At 44.2% G+C, this 21,690-nt stretch overlaps 1 protein-coding gene across 5 annotated transcripts in view; it reads left to right on the top strand.

The window, feature by feature from the left end:
- The window catches only part of lhx5 (LIM homeobox 5), a 50,824-nt gene that overhangs the window by 3,774 nt on the left and 25,360 nt on the right, over positions 1-21,690 (top strand). The window contains exons 2-3 of one of the 5 annotated variants that reach the window (XM_061747520.1): positions 1,088-1,223; positions 9,323-9,392. Coding sequence is in view for 2 of the 5 variants with exons in the window: in XM_061747516.1 (XP_061603500.1) it covers positions 1,088-1,223; positions 6,520-7,803 (1,420 nt within the window). In the remaining 3 variants the exon portion in view is untranslated. Of the gene's footprint in view, positions 1-1,087; positions 1,224-6,519; positions 7,895-9,322; positions 9,393-21,690 lie in introns of those variants that run through there. The other 4 variants (XM_061747517.1, XM_061747516.1, XM_061747521.1 and 1 more) reach the window with 4 other exon arrangements.

Genomic DNA, 21,690 nt, shown 5'->3' with positions numbered 1-21,690 from the left:
AAAAATAAAAAAGATCCTGGTTCACAGAAGATACCGGATCACACCATTTTTGGTTATGAGGGAAACAAAAACGTGTCACTTGTATCTGAAGGCGCCACTGTATTTTGGGCTAGTTTGTCAGTCCAGTTACTTCCTGGTTCATGGACCTCGACCTCAGATGACAGAGCCGTACCATTTTGAATTACTTGGAAGAAAATTGTGGAAGCCCATACGTACGACGATGATGGGAAAAGAAACAGAAGGGATCACAGATGGAAGGATGGCGCTTCTAGGATGGATGCATGTGCAATGTGTATCACGTGTTATGAGATGATGCTGTACATTGTTAGTTTAAACAGCAAGAGGGTCATTCGAATGACCTAAAGCACCTTAATAGAAACCTCTAGGGAAGTGGTTCTCCTTATTACCTGTCTCGCCAATAAGCTCCCTCTAAGAGTAGCGGGGGGGGGGAAGCGCCATTAAAACAGGCTAAAATTCAAATGTCAAGGGGTGAAGTAGGGCAAGAAAAAGAAGCGGCATTAAAACAGGCCAAAACTCAGATGTCAGGGAGTGAGGCAGGGCGAGAGACTAGTTGCGTACGAGGTGTGGTTTAACCAAAGGTAAGAGTGTAGAAATCAGTCTTAAATGGAGATTTAAACATTTCTACCGAGGTGGCCCCGCTAATATTCCGTTACCTGCTGCTTCGTGGAGGCATAGTCAAGATGACAGGATTGTATCTTTTTTTTTTTTTTTTTTTTTCTATTCTGGGAAATTCCTCTTAAATAAAAAAAAAAAAAAAAAAAGCTGAAGGGCAATATTTTGATGTCGCTGTCTATCTGTTACTTGCTGGTTCAATTCCTCAAAGAGTTTAAGTGGAAAATTGGGGCGGGACACAATATATGGGCGTGAAAATTCCAGTTAGCGCCTCCACAAGGTCACACTCATTAAGCGGCATCAAGGTTAGAGGGCGCAATCAACAGCATCCAAACAAAACACAAACAAGACAACACTTGTACACCGCGCACACACACACACACACACGCACACGCACGCACGCACACACGTCTGCCTTGCATCATTATTTCCTCTTTCTGTCCTCGGTCTCCAGCAGGGCTCCACTCCTGGGCGTCTCACACCTTCTGGCCTTGAATCGGCCACTCGAGTGGGGGCGAGGAAGCGTGCAGACGAGGCGCCGACACCCTCTCAGACGCGCCGCAACATCCAAGCTGTGCTTTAATTGTGAGGTATGTGTGTGTGTGTGCGCGTGCGTGTGCATGTGGGTGGGTGGGTGGGTGGCGAGCCTGTGCATGCAGTGGCGTAGCGTCGGTTGCCAGCGCCCGGGGCGAGTCAACTCATTTGCACCGACCATGTATTTCAAAAATCCAATCAAATCATATATATATATATATATATATATATATATATATATATATAGATATATATATATAGTATACAGTATACAGTCAGCCGCTGGCAGGTGTTTTTTTTGTAATATTATGAAAAAAAGTTCTATTTTTGGGAGAAAAGTACAGGAATTAAGTTGTTACATTTTGAGAAAAAATTTCATAGGACACAAATAGTCTTTTTTTAAGTTGAGAGTTTTTATTTTGGAAGAAAAAATGTTTTTGAGTTATCAGAAAAGTTAAATTTTTTTGAGAAATTGAATGTTGTATTATCTAGAGAAAAAGTCGATACAAGGATAATGTTCTTTTTAAAGAAAAAGTCATAATAATGTGAAAAAATGTGGTCATATAAAAAAATGTATTACAAGAAAATGGTTGTTTTTTTGTCTATTGAGAAAATATAATATTAGAAAAAATTCCATAAAAGAGGATTTCAGTTATATTTGGAGAAAAAAAGCCATATATTACAAGAATAAAGTAATATTTTAGTTTTAAAAAATAACTATTACGAGATTTAAGTGATATGAGAATAAAGTTTTGATATTACAAGGATAATCTTATCTTTTTGAGAAAAAAAAGTTTGTAATCTTTCAAGAAAAAATGTGCCCCTACAAATAGCCCCCCCCCACTCACCACACGCCCCACCCCGAAGCTACACCACAGAGTGAAGGGGTCGAGACAGAGATTGGGGTGGGGGGGAATCGGAGATGGGAGCGTATCCGTTCATGTTGATAAATCATATCCTCCGTTCGGGCTTGTGTTTATCTCCAGCTGTCAGTGGAGCACGGGGGCCTGCGATATCACACGCGCGCACGCACACACGAATATACAGTAGGCTTACCTGAGCTTCCTTTCTTTGCCCCCCCCCCATATGGGGGACGTGTGGAGTCCAGTCATAGTCCAGCGATGCTGCTTTGTCCCCACCCCCGCCCTCTCCCCAAAAAAAAGAAAAGTAATGTGTGTTTGTGTTGATTACAGCTTCATTAATAAGCCCTCAACTGGCCCCCACGCCCCCCCCCCCCCCCCCCGCCCCTCCTCTCGAGGTGAGATTTCTAATGAATGAACACAAGCAGTAATCTTTCCATGAACAAATAAGCAGGGCTTCTTATGTGCATGTTTTCATTACCAGGAAACAAAATACAAGGCTAACCGTGCGCTCATGTTACCTTGTCTAGAATGTTAAAAGTTGACTTTAAACAATGCCTGTGCAGTTAATAAACTCGTATTTTTCTGAAGGAAAGAAAATTGAGAGCTATTATGGGAATAACGTTGGGAAGAAAAAGATAACAATACTATGAGAACGCGGTCATTTTCTAAAGGAAAAACTTTTCAGTGGAAATAGTAAAATCATAGTAAAAACAAAAAAAAAAAGTACATTTTAGATTGCTGGTTTAGAATATACTTAATTGTCATTTATTTAAGTTAAAAATGTAGAACTATTATGTCATATGGAAGAAAGACATTATGAGAAATAATTGTTTTTTTGTCACAAAATAAGTCTTAATATTTGATCATATCACGAAAAGAAAAAGTGGGGTGTCAGAGAAACAGTCGTAATATTCCAATAAAGTTGGTGTCATTGTTCAAAGCTGTTTGTCAGACGAAGGGTAAAAAAAATTCCCAAAATGCATCATCATATATTGTATTTACAGTATAATTCCCCCAATGACTTACATAAATGCCTGTCAGATATCCAAAACACTAAAGGATGAATTGATGACACTTTTTAAAAAATATTAAATATTGATGAATGAAGGAAAAATGGCCTGCAGCGAAAGGGCCCTTTTTTCAGCCAGGGCAAAAGGGCAGGTGCTTGAGCACCACTTGGGGCCTATGTGTGCACATGCCCGCTAAGCAAGATTGGATGACTTGACTTCGGACTTGCTTCCCCCAAGTTTGCCACAGGAAGTTCCTTGAAATTGTACGCTGAAGACTCGAGACTGCCTTATGACTCACTGTACTACCGCCTCTGGTAAATAGTCTGTCATCAGGTTCGTTTCCACGGCAACTCCAAACTCACTTCGGCCTACTTTTCCTCCGAGTCGCACGCCAAATGCTCCAACTCCGCGTCATCCCCGAGCACTTTTCCCACCGAGCTTCTGGACCAGACTCGCCGTTCTCTTACAAAAGAGGCGAGCGGTCGCCCGCGGGCACGCACGTGACAAAACCCTTTTTAATGGGAAAGGGCAACCAGCAGAAGCCAAGCTCTGGGTGGGCGGCCATCTGCCTCGACAGGCTGTGTAGAAACGGAGGTGGAGACGCGCATTTGAATGGAAATGAGTGGCAGGTGCGTTCAAGGGGGGCGGGAAATTGGACTTACGGCGAAGGTCCACCAAGGTTAATAGCACGGAGATGCGCGGCAACATCAAAGCGAGCGACGGATGAGCCGCGACCTTTTTAGTGGTTTGTTTAGTCGCCTTTCGCAGCCTTATACCGTGGCTCCGTTCCGCTCGCCAGAGCCGTTAAAATCAATATTTTCCTATCAACGACCAATCACGTGGTGACGCGTCACAGTCGAGTGCTCACTTGACCGCCCAACTCTGCCCGCTGGCGGGTTTTAATCAACACTTGAGCTAATAGCGCTGCTTTTTCACGCTCACTCACATACCATGCAAAACAAAAACAAAACAAAAAAACAATTAGTGCAGAAACAATCATAATTGATGATAAAAACTGACTCTAGTCTCATGACTTTAAGGTTCCCTTAATTGTAGTATTGTACTACATGAATAAAGTCAGCATTTTGTGAGGAAAAAAAAAATATTTTAATTTACAAGATTAGCATTGTATTTTTTATCATAATAAAAAAAAAAGTCGAAATATTATATTTGTCATTTTATTTCATAAGAAAGAAGTCATAATGTTAGGAATTTTAATTCTATTTTTCTGAGAATCATTTTCTGGATATTTAGTGATTAACGTGTTTTTAAAAAAAAAAAGTTGTAATATTATGAGAATGAAGTCATATTTTTACAAAGAAAAAATAGATTGTTCAAGATTTTAGTTGTATGTTTTTGATTAAAAAGTTAATTTAAAAATAACAGAATTTACACATTTTCATACATGATTCATTTTTGATCAGAAAAGGCAGAATACTTCAAGAGTAAACTTTTTATTTAAAGCCATATCACAAGAAAACATTACTTGTTTTTAATTCTCAGAATAGTCAAATTTTTAAAGGTAAAAAATGTAGATTATATTAACCTTTTTTCAAGGGAAAAAAATCAATGTTACGAAAATGAAATGAATTGTTTTTCAACGAACGATGCGATGAGAATAAAGTTGAAATCCTTCGAGAAAAAAATGATATATATATATTTTTTAACATAGTATTACCAAGGAAATTGGTCTTTTTCTTTTGAGGGGCGAAAAAGCCATAAGAGCTGATCAGATGCGATTGTAATTGACCATTCTTATGTTGTTAAATTACATTTTGTTCCTTCTGATCCTGAAGAGATCGTGGTTGTGGACAAAAAACAAAATAAAAATAAAAATCTTGAGAAAATCTCAATGCTATTCGTACTTTCTTTTTTTTAGCCTGCGTCTTTTTCACGCTGGGGTGCGAAGTTGACGTGTTTCAGCGTGTTGTCATCGTTCACGCCCCAGCTGCTGTGCACTATGCACGATGTGCACGTTTACATGTGTGTGCGCTAGTTGACACATGCTAGCTAGCCTCACACACACACGGTTTGACAGTAGGGAGTGTCGCGGCGACACGGCCGTGAAAGGGTCGAGGAGGAGGAGGAGGAGGAGGTGAGGAACAAAAAGACTTGATTGATTTATTTTATTTATTTTTTTTTTCCCCAAGAAAAACTAACGGCCCTGGTGTCTTCAGTTATGAGTTAAATTCATTCCGTGGCCCCCGAACTCGAAACACACATATCTCAATTCATCTTTCGCCACTGAAAAGAATGGAACTGCCGTTAATCATTCATCAAGGAAAAAAGGTTACTATTAAGAGAAAAAAAGGAAATATTCTAAGAAAAAGTCTTGTTTTGTAAAAAAAAATAAAATAAATATGAAAATATGAAATAATAATAATATGAAAAAAAGTTGTAATGTTCTGAGAAAATATAATAATTTTCACCAAATGCTTAAAATAAATGGGAAAAAAGCCATCATCTGATTTAAATTTAAAAAAAAAAAACTTTTTTTTTGCAAGATGAGGGTAATAAATATTATATGGAATAAAGTCATAATCGTCTGAGAAAAAAAGTATGTTTTTTAAAAAACAAAAATATTTTGAGGGAAAAACTATATTTGTCATAGTTTTGCAATGAAAAAGTGGCAGTATTACATCATAAGGAGGAGGAGGAGGAGGAGGAGGAGGAGGAGGAGGAGGAGGACTGCCGCGTCGGGCAACAGGCCGGCGGGAAGAGAGACAGATTGCGTTTTAACAGCCATCGCTGTCATCTCCAACAGCTGTCCTCTTCCCATTCGCCATTCACACGGCCCGTGTTTGCATTGTCTCCCTGGTGACCTCCCCTCCGAGAGCCGCTCCAGAGGAGACGTGCGTGAGGCGGCGGGCGGAGGAGGGGGGGGGGGGGGGGGGGGAAGAGAGGAAAAAAAAAAAAAAGGGGAGCTGGACCAGTGGACAGTGGCGAATGGAATAGAGGGAAATGCAAATGAGGGTGGAAAAGGGAGAGTGAGTGATGGGGAGAAAAAAAAAACATTAACGCCTTCCTTCCGCCGCCGCCGCCGCCCTCTCCGTCGTGTTGCGCCTTATCAGGTAGAGTGGCAGATAAGGCGGCTATCTGGCCCTGCCAGGGCGTTGACACCACGCTCTAATGCATAATAAGTTCACTCATCGTTCTAATCGATGTGGCCAAATGATGCGTTTTTTTTTTTTTTTTGTGAGGGGTTAACAGTCAGCCGCTGGCAGGTGTGCGCCTACTGACGCAAAAGATAAGGCGGGGCTTTTCGCGGATTAGCGCTCTCCCGCGACTATGCTAATGGGACGGTCGCTCGGACTGGCGGAAAGTCTTGAGATGGCGGGAGAAATACGGGAAGCCACGCATGTACAGAAAACAAACGTGCAAGCGGATGGTTGGATTTGTAAAACAGGTGTTGAAATCTTATTTTTTAGCAAAAATGTCCTAAAATTTGGAAATGAACTTCTTTTTGATGAGCCGGGTAGCGGCCAAAGGCGGTCGGCTCCCCGGCTACAGAAACTGGATCTCGGGACGTGGAATGTCTCCTCTCTGGTCGGGAAGGGGCCCGAGATGCCGTGCGGGGTCGAGAAGTTCCCACTGGATCTAGTCGGGCTCTGGTACCAGTCTTCTCGAGAGGGCTCGGATCTGACGGAACTCCGCCCACGTCCCAGGTGAGGCGGGGGACATTGAGTCCGAGCGGACCGTGTTCAGCGCCTCCGTTGCCGAGGCGGTCCCGAAACCGTCGGTGGACGCCAGCGGTGAGGGATGCCGTGGAGCTGAAGGAGGAGTCCTATCGGGCATTTTGGCCTGCGGGACTCCAGAGGCAGCCGTTGGGTACCGGCGGACCACGCCGAACGCCGCTTTGGTGGTCTGAGGCAAAAACTCGGCCCTGGGAGGAGTTCGGTGAGGATGTGGAGAACAACCTCAGGACGGTTTTGAAGAAATTCTGTTCCACCATCCGGCGTCTCAGGAGGGGGAAGCAATGCACCGTCAACACTGCGTATAGTGAAGACGGTGTGCTGCTGACCTCCACCCGGGACTCCTCCTCCTCCTCCTCCTCTTCCTCTTCCCCCCAACCCTTACACAGTGCTCCTCTTCTCCTCCTCCAAACATCACACCCTTCTCTTCCTCCTCCTCCTCTTCCTCCTCCTCCTCCTCCTCTTCTTCCTCTTGCCCCAACCCTTACACAGTGCTCCTCTTCCAAACATCACACCCTCCTCTTCCTCTTCCTCCTCCTCCTCCTCCTGCTGCTGCTCCTCCTCCTCCTTCTCCGCCTCTTCCTCTTCCCCCAACCCTTACACAGTCCTCCTCTTCCAAACATCACACCCTTCTCTTCCTCCTCCTCCCCTTCTCTGCTCCTCATCTTCCTTTCCCCCTGCAACCTCCCGCCCTCATCCTGTTCCTCTTCCTCTCGCCACGTCTTCCTAACTTTCTGCCTCCTCCTCTTCATGCTTCTCTCCATCTCCTCCTCTTCTCTGTACCCCCCCTCCTCCTCCTTCTGGTCCTCGGCCTCCCTTGCTGCTTCCCTCTTCCTTCTCTTCCTCGTCCTACTCCTCATCCTCTTTCCGACCTCCTCGCTCCTCCGTCGTTGCTTACTTTTAACCTTCTGTGATGCTTCTCCCGTCTTCTCTTCCCCGCATCCTCCCACCCTCCTCCTCCTCCTTATCCCTTCCAACCTCCCACACTGCTCCTCCGCTCGACCCCCCCCCCCCCTCCTCCCCCTCACTCAGGATGCAGAGTTCACGGGTCAGCCGAGTGACAGGGCCTGAGTTGGGAGATAAGAGGAGGCCAGAATGGCTTTATGGCAAGCGGCACTCTGAGAGGGGTGATGGAGGGAGGGGGTGGAGGGGGGCAGCTGGATGGAAGGACCAAGAAGAAGACTCATGGGGGGGTGGGTGAATTGAGGAGGGAGGGGCGGGGGGGCTAATCTGCCACGGTTTGAAGTAATAATACATTTCTGATAGTCATCACGACACGCAGGCCGAGGGGGGAGGGGTGTAAGACGGGAGGCAGGGGTGCCGCGTTCAAAGACATCCAGCAAACACAAATACAGAGGCAAGGCTCATTCTTATTCCCGCGTCGTCTCACGCTGTAAATCACAACCCCCCACCATATTACCCCCCCGCCGCCGCCACCGCCGCACTCCCTCTCAATCCAGCCTGGATATCAGGCCTGTGCAGAAGTGCTCGGGCCGGCAGATAGCGGGTCCTCTGTGGGTTGGGGGGGGGGGGGGGGGGGCGCAGAGGGGGTGCGGCACGGGGAGGTTGAGGCTACGCCAGTTTACCGTGCAACCTCAGATATAGAGTTCAAGGGTCAGGTGGCTGGCGAGCTGCAGACCGACACACTCACAGTTTTTTTTTTTTTTTGGGGGGGGGGGGGTTGTCACTCCGTGCACCTGTGTGTGTGTGTTTCTGTCTATTCTGTCTTTCATTGCCATTATGTAATGACATTTCAGCAGAATTTAGTTCTGAATTTATTCCGTTTGTTAATTTTATTATTCTTATTATTATTATTGGGGAGGGGGTGGGGGCTACCAAATCGAACTATGTTCTCGCTATTTTGTCCCAACTCTGACTAAATTCTCAGGAGAATCGGCTCCTTTGTGGCAAATTCTCACGTTTAACGAATCTCCTGAATTTATTCATAAACATTGCACGGGAATTTAGTTGCAAATCATACAAAAATACAGAAACCAAAACGTACTTAACGGTTCGAGTAACCCCCATCAAAAAAAGTTGCTGTTGGTTTGAGTCCGCTGCTTTGTTCCTGTTCGAAATGTTACGAAATTGTTGCGAGAACACGTTCGTGTCTGCGTGGGCCTGGCAGCATCGCAGCACAATAACGTTGGTGTGCGCTTGTAAAAAGAAGTCATCAAGTAACAAATGATCTTCCTCCGTTTCTGCGCGATGGGAGCACAACGAGGTTTTTTTTATTTATTTATTTATTTTTTTATTTTAAAGCGGGGGTGCGCTCGGCGTGGCGGTAAAGTGACAATTTGCCGCCCGCCGAGAAGCACTCCGATGCGGGCGACTTGTCTCAGGTGCAAAAATGCCAGCGAGCCACACGGCGGCATTAACGAGGGAAAAAAAGCAATTTCCGTTATTTAGCGTCGACTTTCGTCGCGGCGGGAGTCGGGGGGAAAAAAATGTCGTTTGCCTCGGAATCAAAGGAAACGAGACGACTTTCCGAAGCCTGTTCGGTTGAGTTTTTGCACTTAATATCCAATTACGCTGCGTCCTATTACACAGTAATTGCTTCCAATGACTTTTTTTTGTTTTGTTTTTGCAGAAACTAAATTGCGCTGCGATTGGTTGCATCCCACCAGTTAGCGATGCGACTCCAGGTATCCTCCTGCGATGTGAGTAAACGCTCGTAGTCCAACTTTTTACGCTTGTCACTTCAAATTTGAGCCCAGATTTTCCTCCAAAGTGGCACAAAGTTCTTTAAGTTGAAGCTCAGTATGCTGTTTTTGGTCCAAACGCGTTGTTGTTTTTTGTATTTTGGAACGAAATCCTACTAAATTCTGACTTCATTCATTTATTCAATCCCAACTCCCCCTTGTTTTTGTGTGTGTGTGTGTGTGTGTGTGTAATCCTACTAAATACCTTTGCCGCGCTTTCTGATGTAGTTGTGTGAGTATTGTTGGTTAATTCATTCATACAACCACACAAAAAAAAAAAAAAAAACCAGACCAAAAAACCCAAAACTTTTCAAATCCCCATGGCAACCCCCATAATGTTGTTTTCGGTCACGGTGTATTTTTTTTCTTTTGTATGAAATCTTACTAAATTCTCATTAGAACATGCTTTGACATGCTGTGTTGTACATTTATGTGACCCCACACCCAGAAACACACACAAAAATTATAATTTTTTGTTTCCTACTAAATTCTCACAAGAACAGGCTGCCACGTTGTTGTTATTGTGTTTTTCTACTATTGTTTGCTAATTCAGTCAAAGAAAAAAAAATAAACTTTTACTGAACACCCTCCCCTAAAATTGTTTTTAGTCACAGTGCATTGTTTCTATGTGAAAATCACAAAATAAAAAACAGGATTCGTCATGCTGTGCTGGAAATTTATGTAACTATTGTTAATGAATTCATTCAGTCAAAAAAGCGAAAAAGCGGGAACTATTCAAGTACTTAAAAGCCTTCAAATATGACTTACCTTTCGCATTAGCTCTGTCGTTACATACAGTTTGAGATGAGGGCCTCTCCCTTTGCACAACTTTTGTGTGTCGTTTGCAACTTTTGAACGTTTTCTCAGTTTCTTCTCGGAATGTGTCGCATCTTTCAAATACCCCCTTGGCCGAAATGCAAAATAAAGCACTTTAGGGGCTGTCGCTTGCTTGCCGTCATTCCGTCACGTTTTTTTTCCTCTTCCCCTTCCTCCTTTCTTCCCCCCCCCCCCCCCAGTTTTTCTAACCAAACCTCCTCCTTCCTGCCTCTCTTTTCTTTCTCTCTCTCGCCATTTCAGCTGCCTCGCGCTTATCTCGCCGTTGCCGTCCTCAGTAATTATTATTATGTGCCGCCGAGATAATTCGCAAGCCGCGAGGAGGGTGAGGGAGAGCGAGAGAGAGAAAGAGAGGGAGGTGGGGGGGGGGGGGGGGGAGTAAAAAAAAGGGATGAAAGAAAGAGTGGCTGTGGCTTCCTGGGCTGTGCTTCTCTTATCTGACCTTGGGCAGAGCCACTTATTGTTAGGCAAATCACATGTGCAGAAAAATGGAGTGGAGCGAGGTGCTAGCTGGGTGCAAGGGGGGAGGAAGAGGAGGAGGAGATGGATGGAGAAGAAAGTATGTAGAGGGAGGAGGCAGCGATAGGGGGGGGGAGAAAAAAGCAGGATGGAGGTGTGCAGGCAGGCGTACACTCGGGCTGAAGGAGATATGGAAGGAGAAGGAGGCGGGAGGAAGTTTGTTTGAAGAAGAAGAGCAGTGAAAGCAAGAAAATGGGCTAAAAAAAAAAATCATTTTTACAGCTTACCAAAAAGAAGAAGAAGAAGAAGGAAAAAAAAGGAGGTATCCCGTTGTCATTGCCCAGGGAGGGAGACAATGTCTGCGGTCGTATCAAATCAATTGAGACGAGGCGTCTACGCTCAATTCTGCTTCAGAATTCATTTGAAGTCTTTAAAAGTCTTACATTGCATTTTACACAATAGCTATCCTGGAAAAAAAAATCAACAAAATAATCACACGGAATCCTAAATAAACACAACACGTTACACAACAGTAAGACGAAAACTCAGTCAAACTACTCACCCTCACGAAAGCTGATGCGACTTGACTTGCGAGTGACCCAACTGTTTGTCTTGAGTTGCAAGCAAAAATTGGAGTCCCAAGTGCGCCATCTGGTGGCAGCAAAGCTCACAACAAGCTGCAGATTGTCAACAATTTGTTCCTCAAAAATGGCCATGTGTTTGCTTCGAGCTGCTTATTGACGCTCCCACTTAAAGTTGACTTGAAAACAGAACATAAAACAAAGACAATTACATGCTATGTATTGAACCAAACCAAAAGACACTTTGTCTTACACAATCGCTTAGCCGCTAGCTTAATGCTAAAACACAATAGATGGGTTAACAAAACTAGCGTTGAGATTACGGTAATTATGAACCGTAAACAACTTATATTATTAGAACACTACTGTTAGCAACGTATTTCAACAGAGCACGCAACAAACAAATCTGGCAGGTATATATTCTTTATCCTCTGCGAAAAACAACTAATATCACTGCGGCTTCGTTGTGACGGGCTTCTGTGTTTCAGCGTCATTTTTTTTTTGCTTTTGTTTTGTTGCCATTTCCATTCATTTCAATGATGAAAGGTAATTTGAGAGACGGTACATATATTATCGTGTAATACGGGTCGTGTTATCAGGCTGCAGGCGTACCTAATCATCTGGCCAACAGCCGTCCCAATAAGGCGCAGCGCACGCTCGTCTTTTGGGCACAGCGGGCGAAACGTGAAGCGACAGCGAGTCATTAAATCAGCCGGTTAAGTGCACATTAAAAGGCAGTAGGAGTACTTCTGCCAGAGAATAGTCGAGTAATCTTTACAACTCTCGGCGAATAAACGCATCTGCGCAATCAACTTAATGGCGCGGGGCGCCTGATGTTCCTCGCCGAGACTCGGTGCGTGGAAGGAAGGCGGCGGCGGGGCGGGCGGGCGCAGGCTTTTGGTGACGTCCGGCGTCTGATGTGCGGCGTTTGCCGCCGTCGCCGTAGCTCCGCTCCTTTTAATTACAAAGCCGTTCTGCAGCAACAACAGGCTGTCCTTCCGCCACATTGAAAACCAGCCCGATAACTCATCGGCCTGTGGGGATTTGTGTGTGTGTGTGTGTGTGTGTGTGTGTGTGAGGAAGAAATTGTTTGACTATTTTCAATTGGTTGCTTAAAAGCGGACAGATATTCCATATTTTTTTTTTTTTTTAAATGTCTTATCATGAATACAAACTATTTTCTGTTGAATTTATTTTATTGCCGGGGCTCGGTCGACTTTGCGAGCGGAAATACATAACAAGATGACATTTACCGCTTCTAAATAAATATCACAGCCGGGAATATCGCCCCCTGTGGAATACAACATCGTGAGTGGATGTGAGATCGTCAGCGAGTTTTCATTCGACAACGTGTTTATTGTTCAGGTTCAATTTATGCGATTTTTAAAAAATTTTTTTTGGGGACTTGGATGGACTTGTTCTCGAGATGTTCGCCAGAGGTAGCAAAAGTACTCGCACTCTGTACTTAAGTAGAAGTACAAATACACACAAAAAAAAAACTGAAATGTACTTGAGTACAAAAGTAATTATAATTTTTTTTTTAACTACATCAAACAATTCTATTAAATAAAACCATTGATGGGATTATCTTCTACCTTTTAAATCCGCCTTACTTAAATCTTTTTTTTTTTTTTTTTGTCATGTTGTCATCTCCCAAGGTTGAAAAAAGTAACAAGTCTATTTTGACAAATTAAGTAATAGAAAAATACAGATCGGTTTTCAATTTTAGGGAAAAAAAAAAGAAAAAAAAAGAAATACTCCAGTTAAATACAGACAGTACTTGTACTTTGTTACTTGCCACCACTGCCGATTGCTCCCAAATGTGAATCGTATCAAGTATTTCCACTAATAGACTTCCCAGTAATCGACAGTGTTACCTCGACTTACTTTTTTTTTTTTTGCTTTGTAGAGTGACAAAATTGGCTTCAGTCGCCGCTCCAAGAAAAATGGTGCAATTAAGGTACTTAATACCCTCGGCTCTGTGGGCAAGGAGAGCCACAGGTGGCGATGAACTTTCATCGGTTGATCCATTTTCTCTACTGCTCGTCCTCGCTGGCGGACTTCTGCCGCATGTTGTCGTCGTCGCCTTTTATCGATATATTTTCCCCGTGACATTATTCCCCACTTTTCATTTTTTGGGGGGAATGCGGCATTCGAGCCCCGGGAGAGCTCAGTGTCCTCAGCGCCATGTCACCCCGCCCCATAACCCCAAATACCCACCCCGCCTCTCTTGCTGTCCCCCCTTCTCTTTTTTGGGGCTTGCCGCCTGCTGCTCAATTGAGCTTCTTTAAGAGAGGAACAAACAAACAAAACATCTCGGGCTAATGAGGCCACCTCCAGGAACACAGGGGCTGAAAAGGAGGCCTTGTGTACCGACGCGGCATTGAGCATTGCGGGGGAAGAAAGGGAGGCAAAGGGGGAGGATTTGCAGGGATGAGCTGCGATCTGATGGAGTGGATTGAGTCGTCTGAGCCGCGTCCGCTGAGGAGAAAATAAGGTTGACGAGACAAAAACCCGATCGGTGACTCGGCCGTGATGACTTTTTTTTTTTCCCCCCCCTTTTCTCTCTTTAGCCAGGTCATTCTCACACTGTGGCGGGTGACCCAAGTGGGTGTTGATCAGCAGCTCTTCGTGGCGTGGCTTTGTGCTTCATTTAGTCGCTCACAGGAAGATTATTAAAGCAATAGCGTTTCTTTCAATGCACTCGGCAGACGCGTAGGTACACCTGCACGGTCTAATGTTTTGGCATTCCGCAAGATAATTACATCTGCGGCCTTTGAAAAAGGAGAGCTGGCATTCAATTAAACGAGGCTAATGTTCGCCGCTTTAGGCTTTGACTCGCATCGAAATGTTTCTATACATTTAAAAAAAAAAAAAAAAGGAACATTGTTGAAAGCCACATTGTTACCAAAAACTTTGAAGACTGCCATTTTGCTAAGCGACACTGTTAGCCGCTAGCCCCTTTTCGATAAGGTCAACTGAATTGGCATCCTTACGTGTTGTTATGTGTATTTGAAAACTGTCTCTCAAGAATTGGACGTTTTTTTGGAAACGACGACGTCAACTCTGAAAACAGTCGTCTCTGAAATTGGAGAACTGGCAGTCCGTTTCTAAATGTCGGCACGTGCAGTCGGCTGAGTTGGATGCTCATGCATTTGAAAACGGGTTTAAAAAATGGACGATAACATTTCTGCAGCAACTCTGAAAACAACGGACTGGGAGCTAACGAAACTTGAAAACGGGCCTAAAATTTGAATTTTAGGGGGAAAGCAACAGCTTTATTTTTTCAATGTCATCTGGGGAAAAGGTAGTCTTTGAAAATGGAGAACTCTCAGTTAAGTAAAAAAAAAAAAAATGCTGATTTCAGCCGCAAGCCCCTTTGGCTCGTGCCTAAATGTCCGCACAAGCACAACAACTGATAAAGCGTCCTTATATATATATATATATATATATATATATATATATATATATATCAGAAAACGTGTTTCAAAATCGGACGTTTGCAAATGTTTCGTGTGCATTTTCCCCTCATTTTTACTTGCACCCGTCAGTCTTCTGATTGTCTTTATAAAACACGAAAGAGGAGGTCAAAGGCAGACAGGGATAAAACTTGGTGTTTTTTTTTTTTTTTTTTATAAATCAAATACAAGTGATGGAGTAATTGTTTATGCCGCCGTATCTTCACTATCCACAGCTGCCAAGCTAATTAACCTCCTTCCGTGGTGGCGTTTTTTTTCCTCCTTCTTCTTTAATTCCTCACGACCAATTCATCCCTCGTGGGTAAGAGGAGCCGTGCTGTTCTTTTTTTAACTCGTAGCCTCTCGCACATCATTTAGTACTTTTTGTCTGTTGGGAGTTTTTTATTTTTAGGAATGGGAGCAGAATGTCAGCTCGGCTCGCCTCCATCTGCGTGAGCTCTTTTTTTTTTCAAAATAGTTCTTCGGAAAAACCGCGAAAGCCACGCCGCGTTGAATGTGCGGTGGAGGAGACAAAGATGGAGCGAAACGGCAACAGCAACAGAAACACCTGGTTGGAGAACCTGGGGACGTGTGAGGAGAAAAGCGAGGGCAGAGAGCGACAACAAAAGACGACAACAGCAGAATCTGTTGAGGCTAGCTGGCGCGAGAGAAGGCAGAGCAAACGGCAAAGACAAAAAGACGACGACATCTCTTGTGACCTGCTTAAATAAACGAAAGAGAGCAAAAGTGTGTTCAAGACAACAACAACAACGCAAGTAGGAACCTGTTTTGGTAAGCTATGGAAAGGCATGGAGAAAGGAGAGCCAACAGTAATGACAAAAGACAACTGCGACATCTCTTGTGGCCACTTCGTGCAACCTGGGGATAGACGAGAAGAAACGACACAAGACAACTGTCAAAACGCTTTGGGGGGGGGAGCCTGGGGCGAGGCAAAGAGAGGAAGACAAAAGACCGCAACATCCGTTGGGGAAGTTGCTGAGAGATAAAGAGAGAAGGGAGAGCAAACAGCAAGGACAAAACATAGCAAGGAGAACTCTTGCTGGAAAGCCAAACAACAAATCTTGTTGGGCCCTCTTTGGATCATGTAGCTAGACCAGAAGGGTAGGGACAGAAAACGGCAATGACAAAAGACACTTGTTGGATTCTAGTGACGATGCAATAGGAAAAGATGGAGATAGCGCGGCTGCAGTCGGCTGTGCTAACGTTAGCATGTGTGTTTCTATTGGTCATTTCTCGCCCGTGTCCCCTCAACTCTTCCGATGGAGATCTTAGGTGTCTCCATGTGTTTTCGTCGACTGCGTTGCGGTCGGTACTGAGGGGACCTTTTTGCGGTCCCGCTCGCTTTTTTTGGGCCGTAATCATCTTTTAAATGGGCTCGTTCCAAACCTCTTCATTGTGGATTGACTTCATTAATTAGCTGTTTCTGCCACGGGATAATGGCGAGAGCGTGCTAAATAGATTAGCCCCGGAACTTGATTTATCGCAGTCGCTTGGCGCACCCCCATCAACCAGTTTATCACTACCCCCTGTCACCCCCCCGAGGCACTTGTCAGCGGAGCCGCTACACAACGGTACGATGAAAACCCCACACGGGACCCATCAAAATCCGCCGAGCTGCTAAGGTGCACAAACTCAGAGTCTTGAGGGCGCCTTTTATAGCAGACCGCTTTTCAATGAAAATAGATTAAAAACTGTTTACATTTTTTCAAACTTATCTCAGGCATTACTGTTTGCTTTGTGCATTTCAGAACTTGCGTATGCAATTATCGTCATCCATGAAGAGCTGCAAATAAAGAAAACAAAAAACTGTAGACAATAACTGAGATGTTGTTTGTATCAGTTTTTGTTTTGCTCTTTTGCAAACCAAAACAGCAGCATCAAAGCCCCTAAACATAAGTGTGTGTTATAAACGAGTTCCGTCGGTGGGGGAATATGCTAATATTTTTTGGTATTTTTTTTAGAATCATCTTTGAACATGAACATGCACATGAAATTTTTTCTCTGCATTAAACCCATCACAGTGAACACATACACGTTAGTGGAACACACTGGAGCAGGGGGCAGCATTTCTGGGTATCGGTATCTTGCTCAAGGACACCACAGCCGTGAGTCTGGGGGATGTTGGCGGATGGTCCCCCACGGTGGCAGGTGATGATCTTAACCATTGGGCCACGGCTGCCCATATATGTTATTCAATATTTTGAATAATTAGCTCATGTTGGCTAGTTAAATTGCGATGCTACACAGGAGAAGCCATATAGAGATTGTTATCTTGAGCAGTACACACGCAACAACAGTTAATATGAAGAGAGAGAAAATTTTTTTTACGAGTAAACCTCTTGGAACAACCCACTCAATAGCTCAATAGCAATATTGCATTTTTCTTCATGTGACAAGAGAAAAAAAAAGAGCATGTAGATTGTTGTCATGTGTAGGGCACAGCAAGTCCTTGCCAGAAATCGCTGCAACTACGAGGTCTCTGAAGTCTGAGAACGGCAATTTTAAAACATTTTCCCACATGCTTTTTTTCGAGACTGTGTATGTTCTTGTGAAATGTAACCAGCTTTGTAAGAAAAACTTTCCATCTTTTTAATAATACTTGAGATTGTTGTCACGTGTAGGATAGACACAGCTCAAAATTGCTCATTATGAAATATTTCGGCACATGCTTTTGTGAGACTTTGTGGACATTTTTGTACAATGTTAGTGGGCTTTTCCTTATTCTTTTTGGAGAATTCGGGAGATTGTTTTCATGTGTTGGATGCAGCCAGTTCTTGCCAAAAATCTCTGCAGCTACAAGGTACTGTATCCGAAATGCTCATTCAAAGCATTTTCCCCACATGCTTTTGGTCAACTTTTTTTTTTTGTTCAATTTACCTGGCTTGGACATTTCTCTTCCAAACAAAATGCTTTTTGAAGAATACGGAAGTGTTGTCACTTGTAGGACTCGCCCAATACTTGTCAGAAATCGCTGTAGCTACAAGCTCTGAAAACACAAAACATTTAAGTCAATAGATAACGTGATGACTCATAGACAAGGGGAAGGTATTGTGACCCTTGAGGGACAAAAAGACGACTTTTGTATGATATGTTGACTACTTTATCGTTTGTCCTATGTCTCTGCCCTTCGGAATAAACTACAACCCCAACTCCAATGAAGTTGGGACGTTGTGTTAAACATAAATAAAAACAGAATACAATGATTTGCAAATCATGTTCAACCTATATTTACTTGAATACACTACAGAGACAAGATATTTCATTTTCAAACTGATAAGCTTGATTGTTTTTAGCAAATAATCATGAACTTAGAATTTGATGGCTGCAACACGTTCCAAAAAATCTGGGACAGGGTCATGTTTACCACTGTGTTACATCACCTTTTCTTTGAACAACATTCAAGAAACGTTTGGGAACTGAGGACACTAATTGTTGAAGCTTTGCAGGTGGAATTCTTTCCCATTCTTGTTCGATGTACAGCTTCAGCCGTTCAACAGTCCGGGGTCTCCATTTTCATATTTTACGCTTCATAATGCGCCGCACATTTTCAATGGGAGACAGGTCTGGACTGCAGGGAGGGCCAATCTAGTACCCGCACTCTTTTACTACAAAGCCACGCTGTTGTAACACGTGCAGAATGTGGTTTGGCATTGTCTTGTTGAAATTAGCAGGGGGGTCCATGAAAAAGACGTTGCTTGGATGGTAGCATATGTTTCTCCAAAACCTGTATGTAGCTTTCAGCATTAATGGTGCCTTCACATATGTGTAAGTTACCCATGCCATTGGCACGAACAGAGCCCCATACCATCACAGATGTTGGCTTTTGAACTTTGCGTCCGTGACAGTCCGGATGGTTCTTTTCCTCTTTGGCCCGGAGGACACCACATCCACAATTTCCCAAAACAATTTGAAATGCGGACTCGTCGGACCACAGAACACTTTTCCACTTTGCATCGGTCCATCTTAGATGAGCTCGGGCCCAGATAAGCCGGCGGCGTTTCTGGGTATTGTTGATAAATGGCTTTTGCTTTGCATAGTAGAGTTTCAAGTTGCACTTACGGATGTAGCGCCGAACTGTATTTACTGACATTGGTTTTCTGAAGTGTTCCTGAGCCCGAGCGGCAATATCCTTTACACATCGATGTCGGTTTTTGATGCAGTTCCGCCTGAGGGATCGAAGGTCACGGGCATTCTATGTTGGTTTTCGGCCTTGCCGCTTCCATGCAGTGATTTCTCCAGATTCTCTGAACCTTTTGATGATATTATGGACCGTAGATGTTGAAATCCCTTGAAATTGTACGTTCAGGAACATTGTCCTTAAACTGTTGAACTATTTTCTCACGCACTTGTTCACAAAGAGGTGAACCTCGCCCCATCTTTGCTTGTGAGTGACTGAGCAATTCAGGGAAGCTCCTTTTCTACCCAATCATGGCACCCACCTGTTCCCAATAAGCCTGTTCACCTGTGGGATGTTCCAAACAGGTGTTTGATGGGCATTCCTCAACTTTCTCAGTCTTTTTTGCCAACTGTCCCAACTTTTTTGGAACGTGTTGCAGCCATAAAATTCCAAGTTAATGATTATTTGCTAGTTTATCCGTTTAAACATGAAATATCTTGTCTTTGTAGTGTATTCAATTAAATATAGGTTGAAGATGATTTGCAAATCATTGTATTCTGTTTTTATTTATGTTTAACACAACGTCCCAACTTCATTGGAATTGGGGTTGTAATTTAGTTCTGCCATGTTTTTGTGTGTTGACGGTATTGAAACGTACAAGCTAGAACCTGTCGGTCTGAAGATGGTGGCTGGTGTTTTGGGTTCGGGGATGAGGGGGGATTATAGAGACGTAGAAGGTGCTGGACTCAGTTGATTAATCAAGAAAGAGAAGCACAACTCTCCAATCAAAGGCAGGGGGGCGACGTAAATCCCCTTGTTGCTCCAGCAGGGGCGTGAAAGCCACGAGGGGAGTCGGCTTTTGTGCGCACAAAGGCGACCCTAACGCGCTTTCACCGCCGCAACAAATGAGAGATCTGTTTTTTTGGGGGGGGGGGGGTGTCGGCGGTGGGGGGTGCGCGTCCTGAAGAACAGCCAACAAGAGGTGCGAATAAGATGGCCATTCATCTCTCGAGCTTTACACTAATTCCCCTTGGCCGTCTCCTTTTCTTGGCGGCCAAACAACAAACACGAAAACACTGGCGTGCGGGCGGCTTAGAACCGACGTGTAATCCTCGCCACTTCTGACCCGCCATCGCCGTGTAAGTCCACGACCTCCCCATTCAGGCGCCGGGATGTGTGACTAAAGGACGGGTGACCCCTCGGCGCACACATTTGGACCCCCACACTCCAGGCCCTCCAAAGAGCTGAGCTGAGGAATTCAGGCGGCACTGAAAGGAGGGAGACTCTAAGTAGGGCCGGGCCTGATCGTGTTTCTTTTCTCCCACCATTTAATTCGTCTTTAGAGGCCATCTCGTTAACACGATCTTCTCTGGCAGGGAAAAAGAACCAGAACACCCCCCCCCCCCCCTCCCCATCTCCCTTCCAAGATACCCCCCCGCCCCCCCATTCCTCCGCCCTCCCGCCGACTTGGCCAACTTCAAAGGTCCCCGCCAACCGAGCAAAGAAAGTCACCTCTTTCTTCCATTCAGCCTCCTCTCGCTCGCCGCTCCTCGCTTCTTCCCCAAAGCGGCGGCCCAGAAATCATCTCACTTTCTGCCGCTGCTTTGCATTTGAAAAAGGACGTAATTAGCCAGAGGCTGCGTGCGGGGAGGGCGAGCGACGGGGAGGGGTGCGAGGCCAAGCGGGCCCACGGCCCGGCCCGACGGCAGAGCGCCGGGCCGGGCCGGGCTCGCACCTGCGACCTGCTCGTTGCCTTTTACCTTCGCATTTGGTACCTTGACCTTCAGCGGGTGACGGACCCGACTTCATCCATTTCGTAACGGAGGAGTTTGCGCTTTAAAAAAAAACAACACTTTCTGTCATATTTGTTAAAATTGTTAGTATAACCTGACAGTAGTCCATGAGTAAAATGATCTTAAGTTTTTATACAGGTGAAAATATGCACTCTTAGAGAGACCATATAATTTTTTTAAACACATTTAAACTTAAAACACACCTAAACTTATTCAAGCACATTAAAAAAAAACTTAAAAAAAGAAGTCCTGTTCTGCTTATTTTCACTCGCAGTTCTCCAAATAAGAGACAAAGAGTGTTTGCTTCAAGCTGTTTGTCACCCTCAGGTTGACTGTAAAACTCAGACCTTACACAAAAGAGAATTAAATTTGAACACAAAAATCTTCAACCAAACCATATAATTTCATCCAACAAAAGACCACTAGCTTGATACTAATATATCATAGGGAATTGTCATAGATGGGCTAACGGCAATTAGCATAGATAACAGAATGGTGCCCGCAGGCACCAGGTAGCGTCCAAGGACCGCAAGAGTTGCCCATGGCCCTGTCCTAAAAATAGCTCACCAGTAAGATGCGTCAGTTTTTTTCGTGTCGCTATTCTATAAACAAGAGCACCACTTAGCAGTGAGTGGCATCTAACTTTTCATGTGGCTATTCTTACTTTTAAATCACACTTGCAGTGGAGTAAATTTGGAAATTACTTTCAAAAAATAGTAGCGTTCAAAGGTTAAGTATTGTAGTGCATGACTACCTGGCACGACGACGAAGCGATGGTTTTACTCCCGAACAAGCGGTGGAAATGGAGTTAATCAGCACCCAAGAAGTAGCTCTCAGTTTCCAAAAGGTTGGAAAGGTTCCTGACATTCTAAACCTTTAACCCCATGAAAAACAATCGATTAAACAATTAAAAATTGACAATCGACTGTAGCAGTGGCGCAAATGATGAAGCCCGATATAACAGGAGTATGCTAAGATCCACTACATTATCAT

Source organism: Phyllopteryx taeniolatus, chromosome 15 (genome assembly GCF_024500385.1).
Source record: "Phyllopteryx taeniolatus isolate TA_2022b chromosome 15, UOR_Ptae_1.2, whole genome shotgun sequence".
NCBI classification, from domain to species: Eukaryota; Metazoa; Chordata; class Actinopteri; order Syngnathiformes; family Syngnathidae; genus Phyllopteryx; species Phyllopteryx taeniolatus.
The sequence above is the reverse complement of the archived record's forward strand: the minus strand, read 5'-3'. Positions and strand labels throughout refer to the sequence as shown.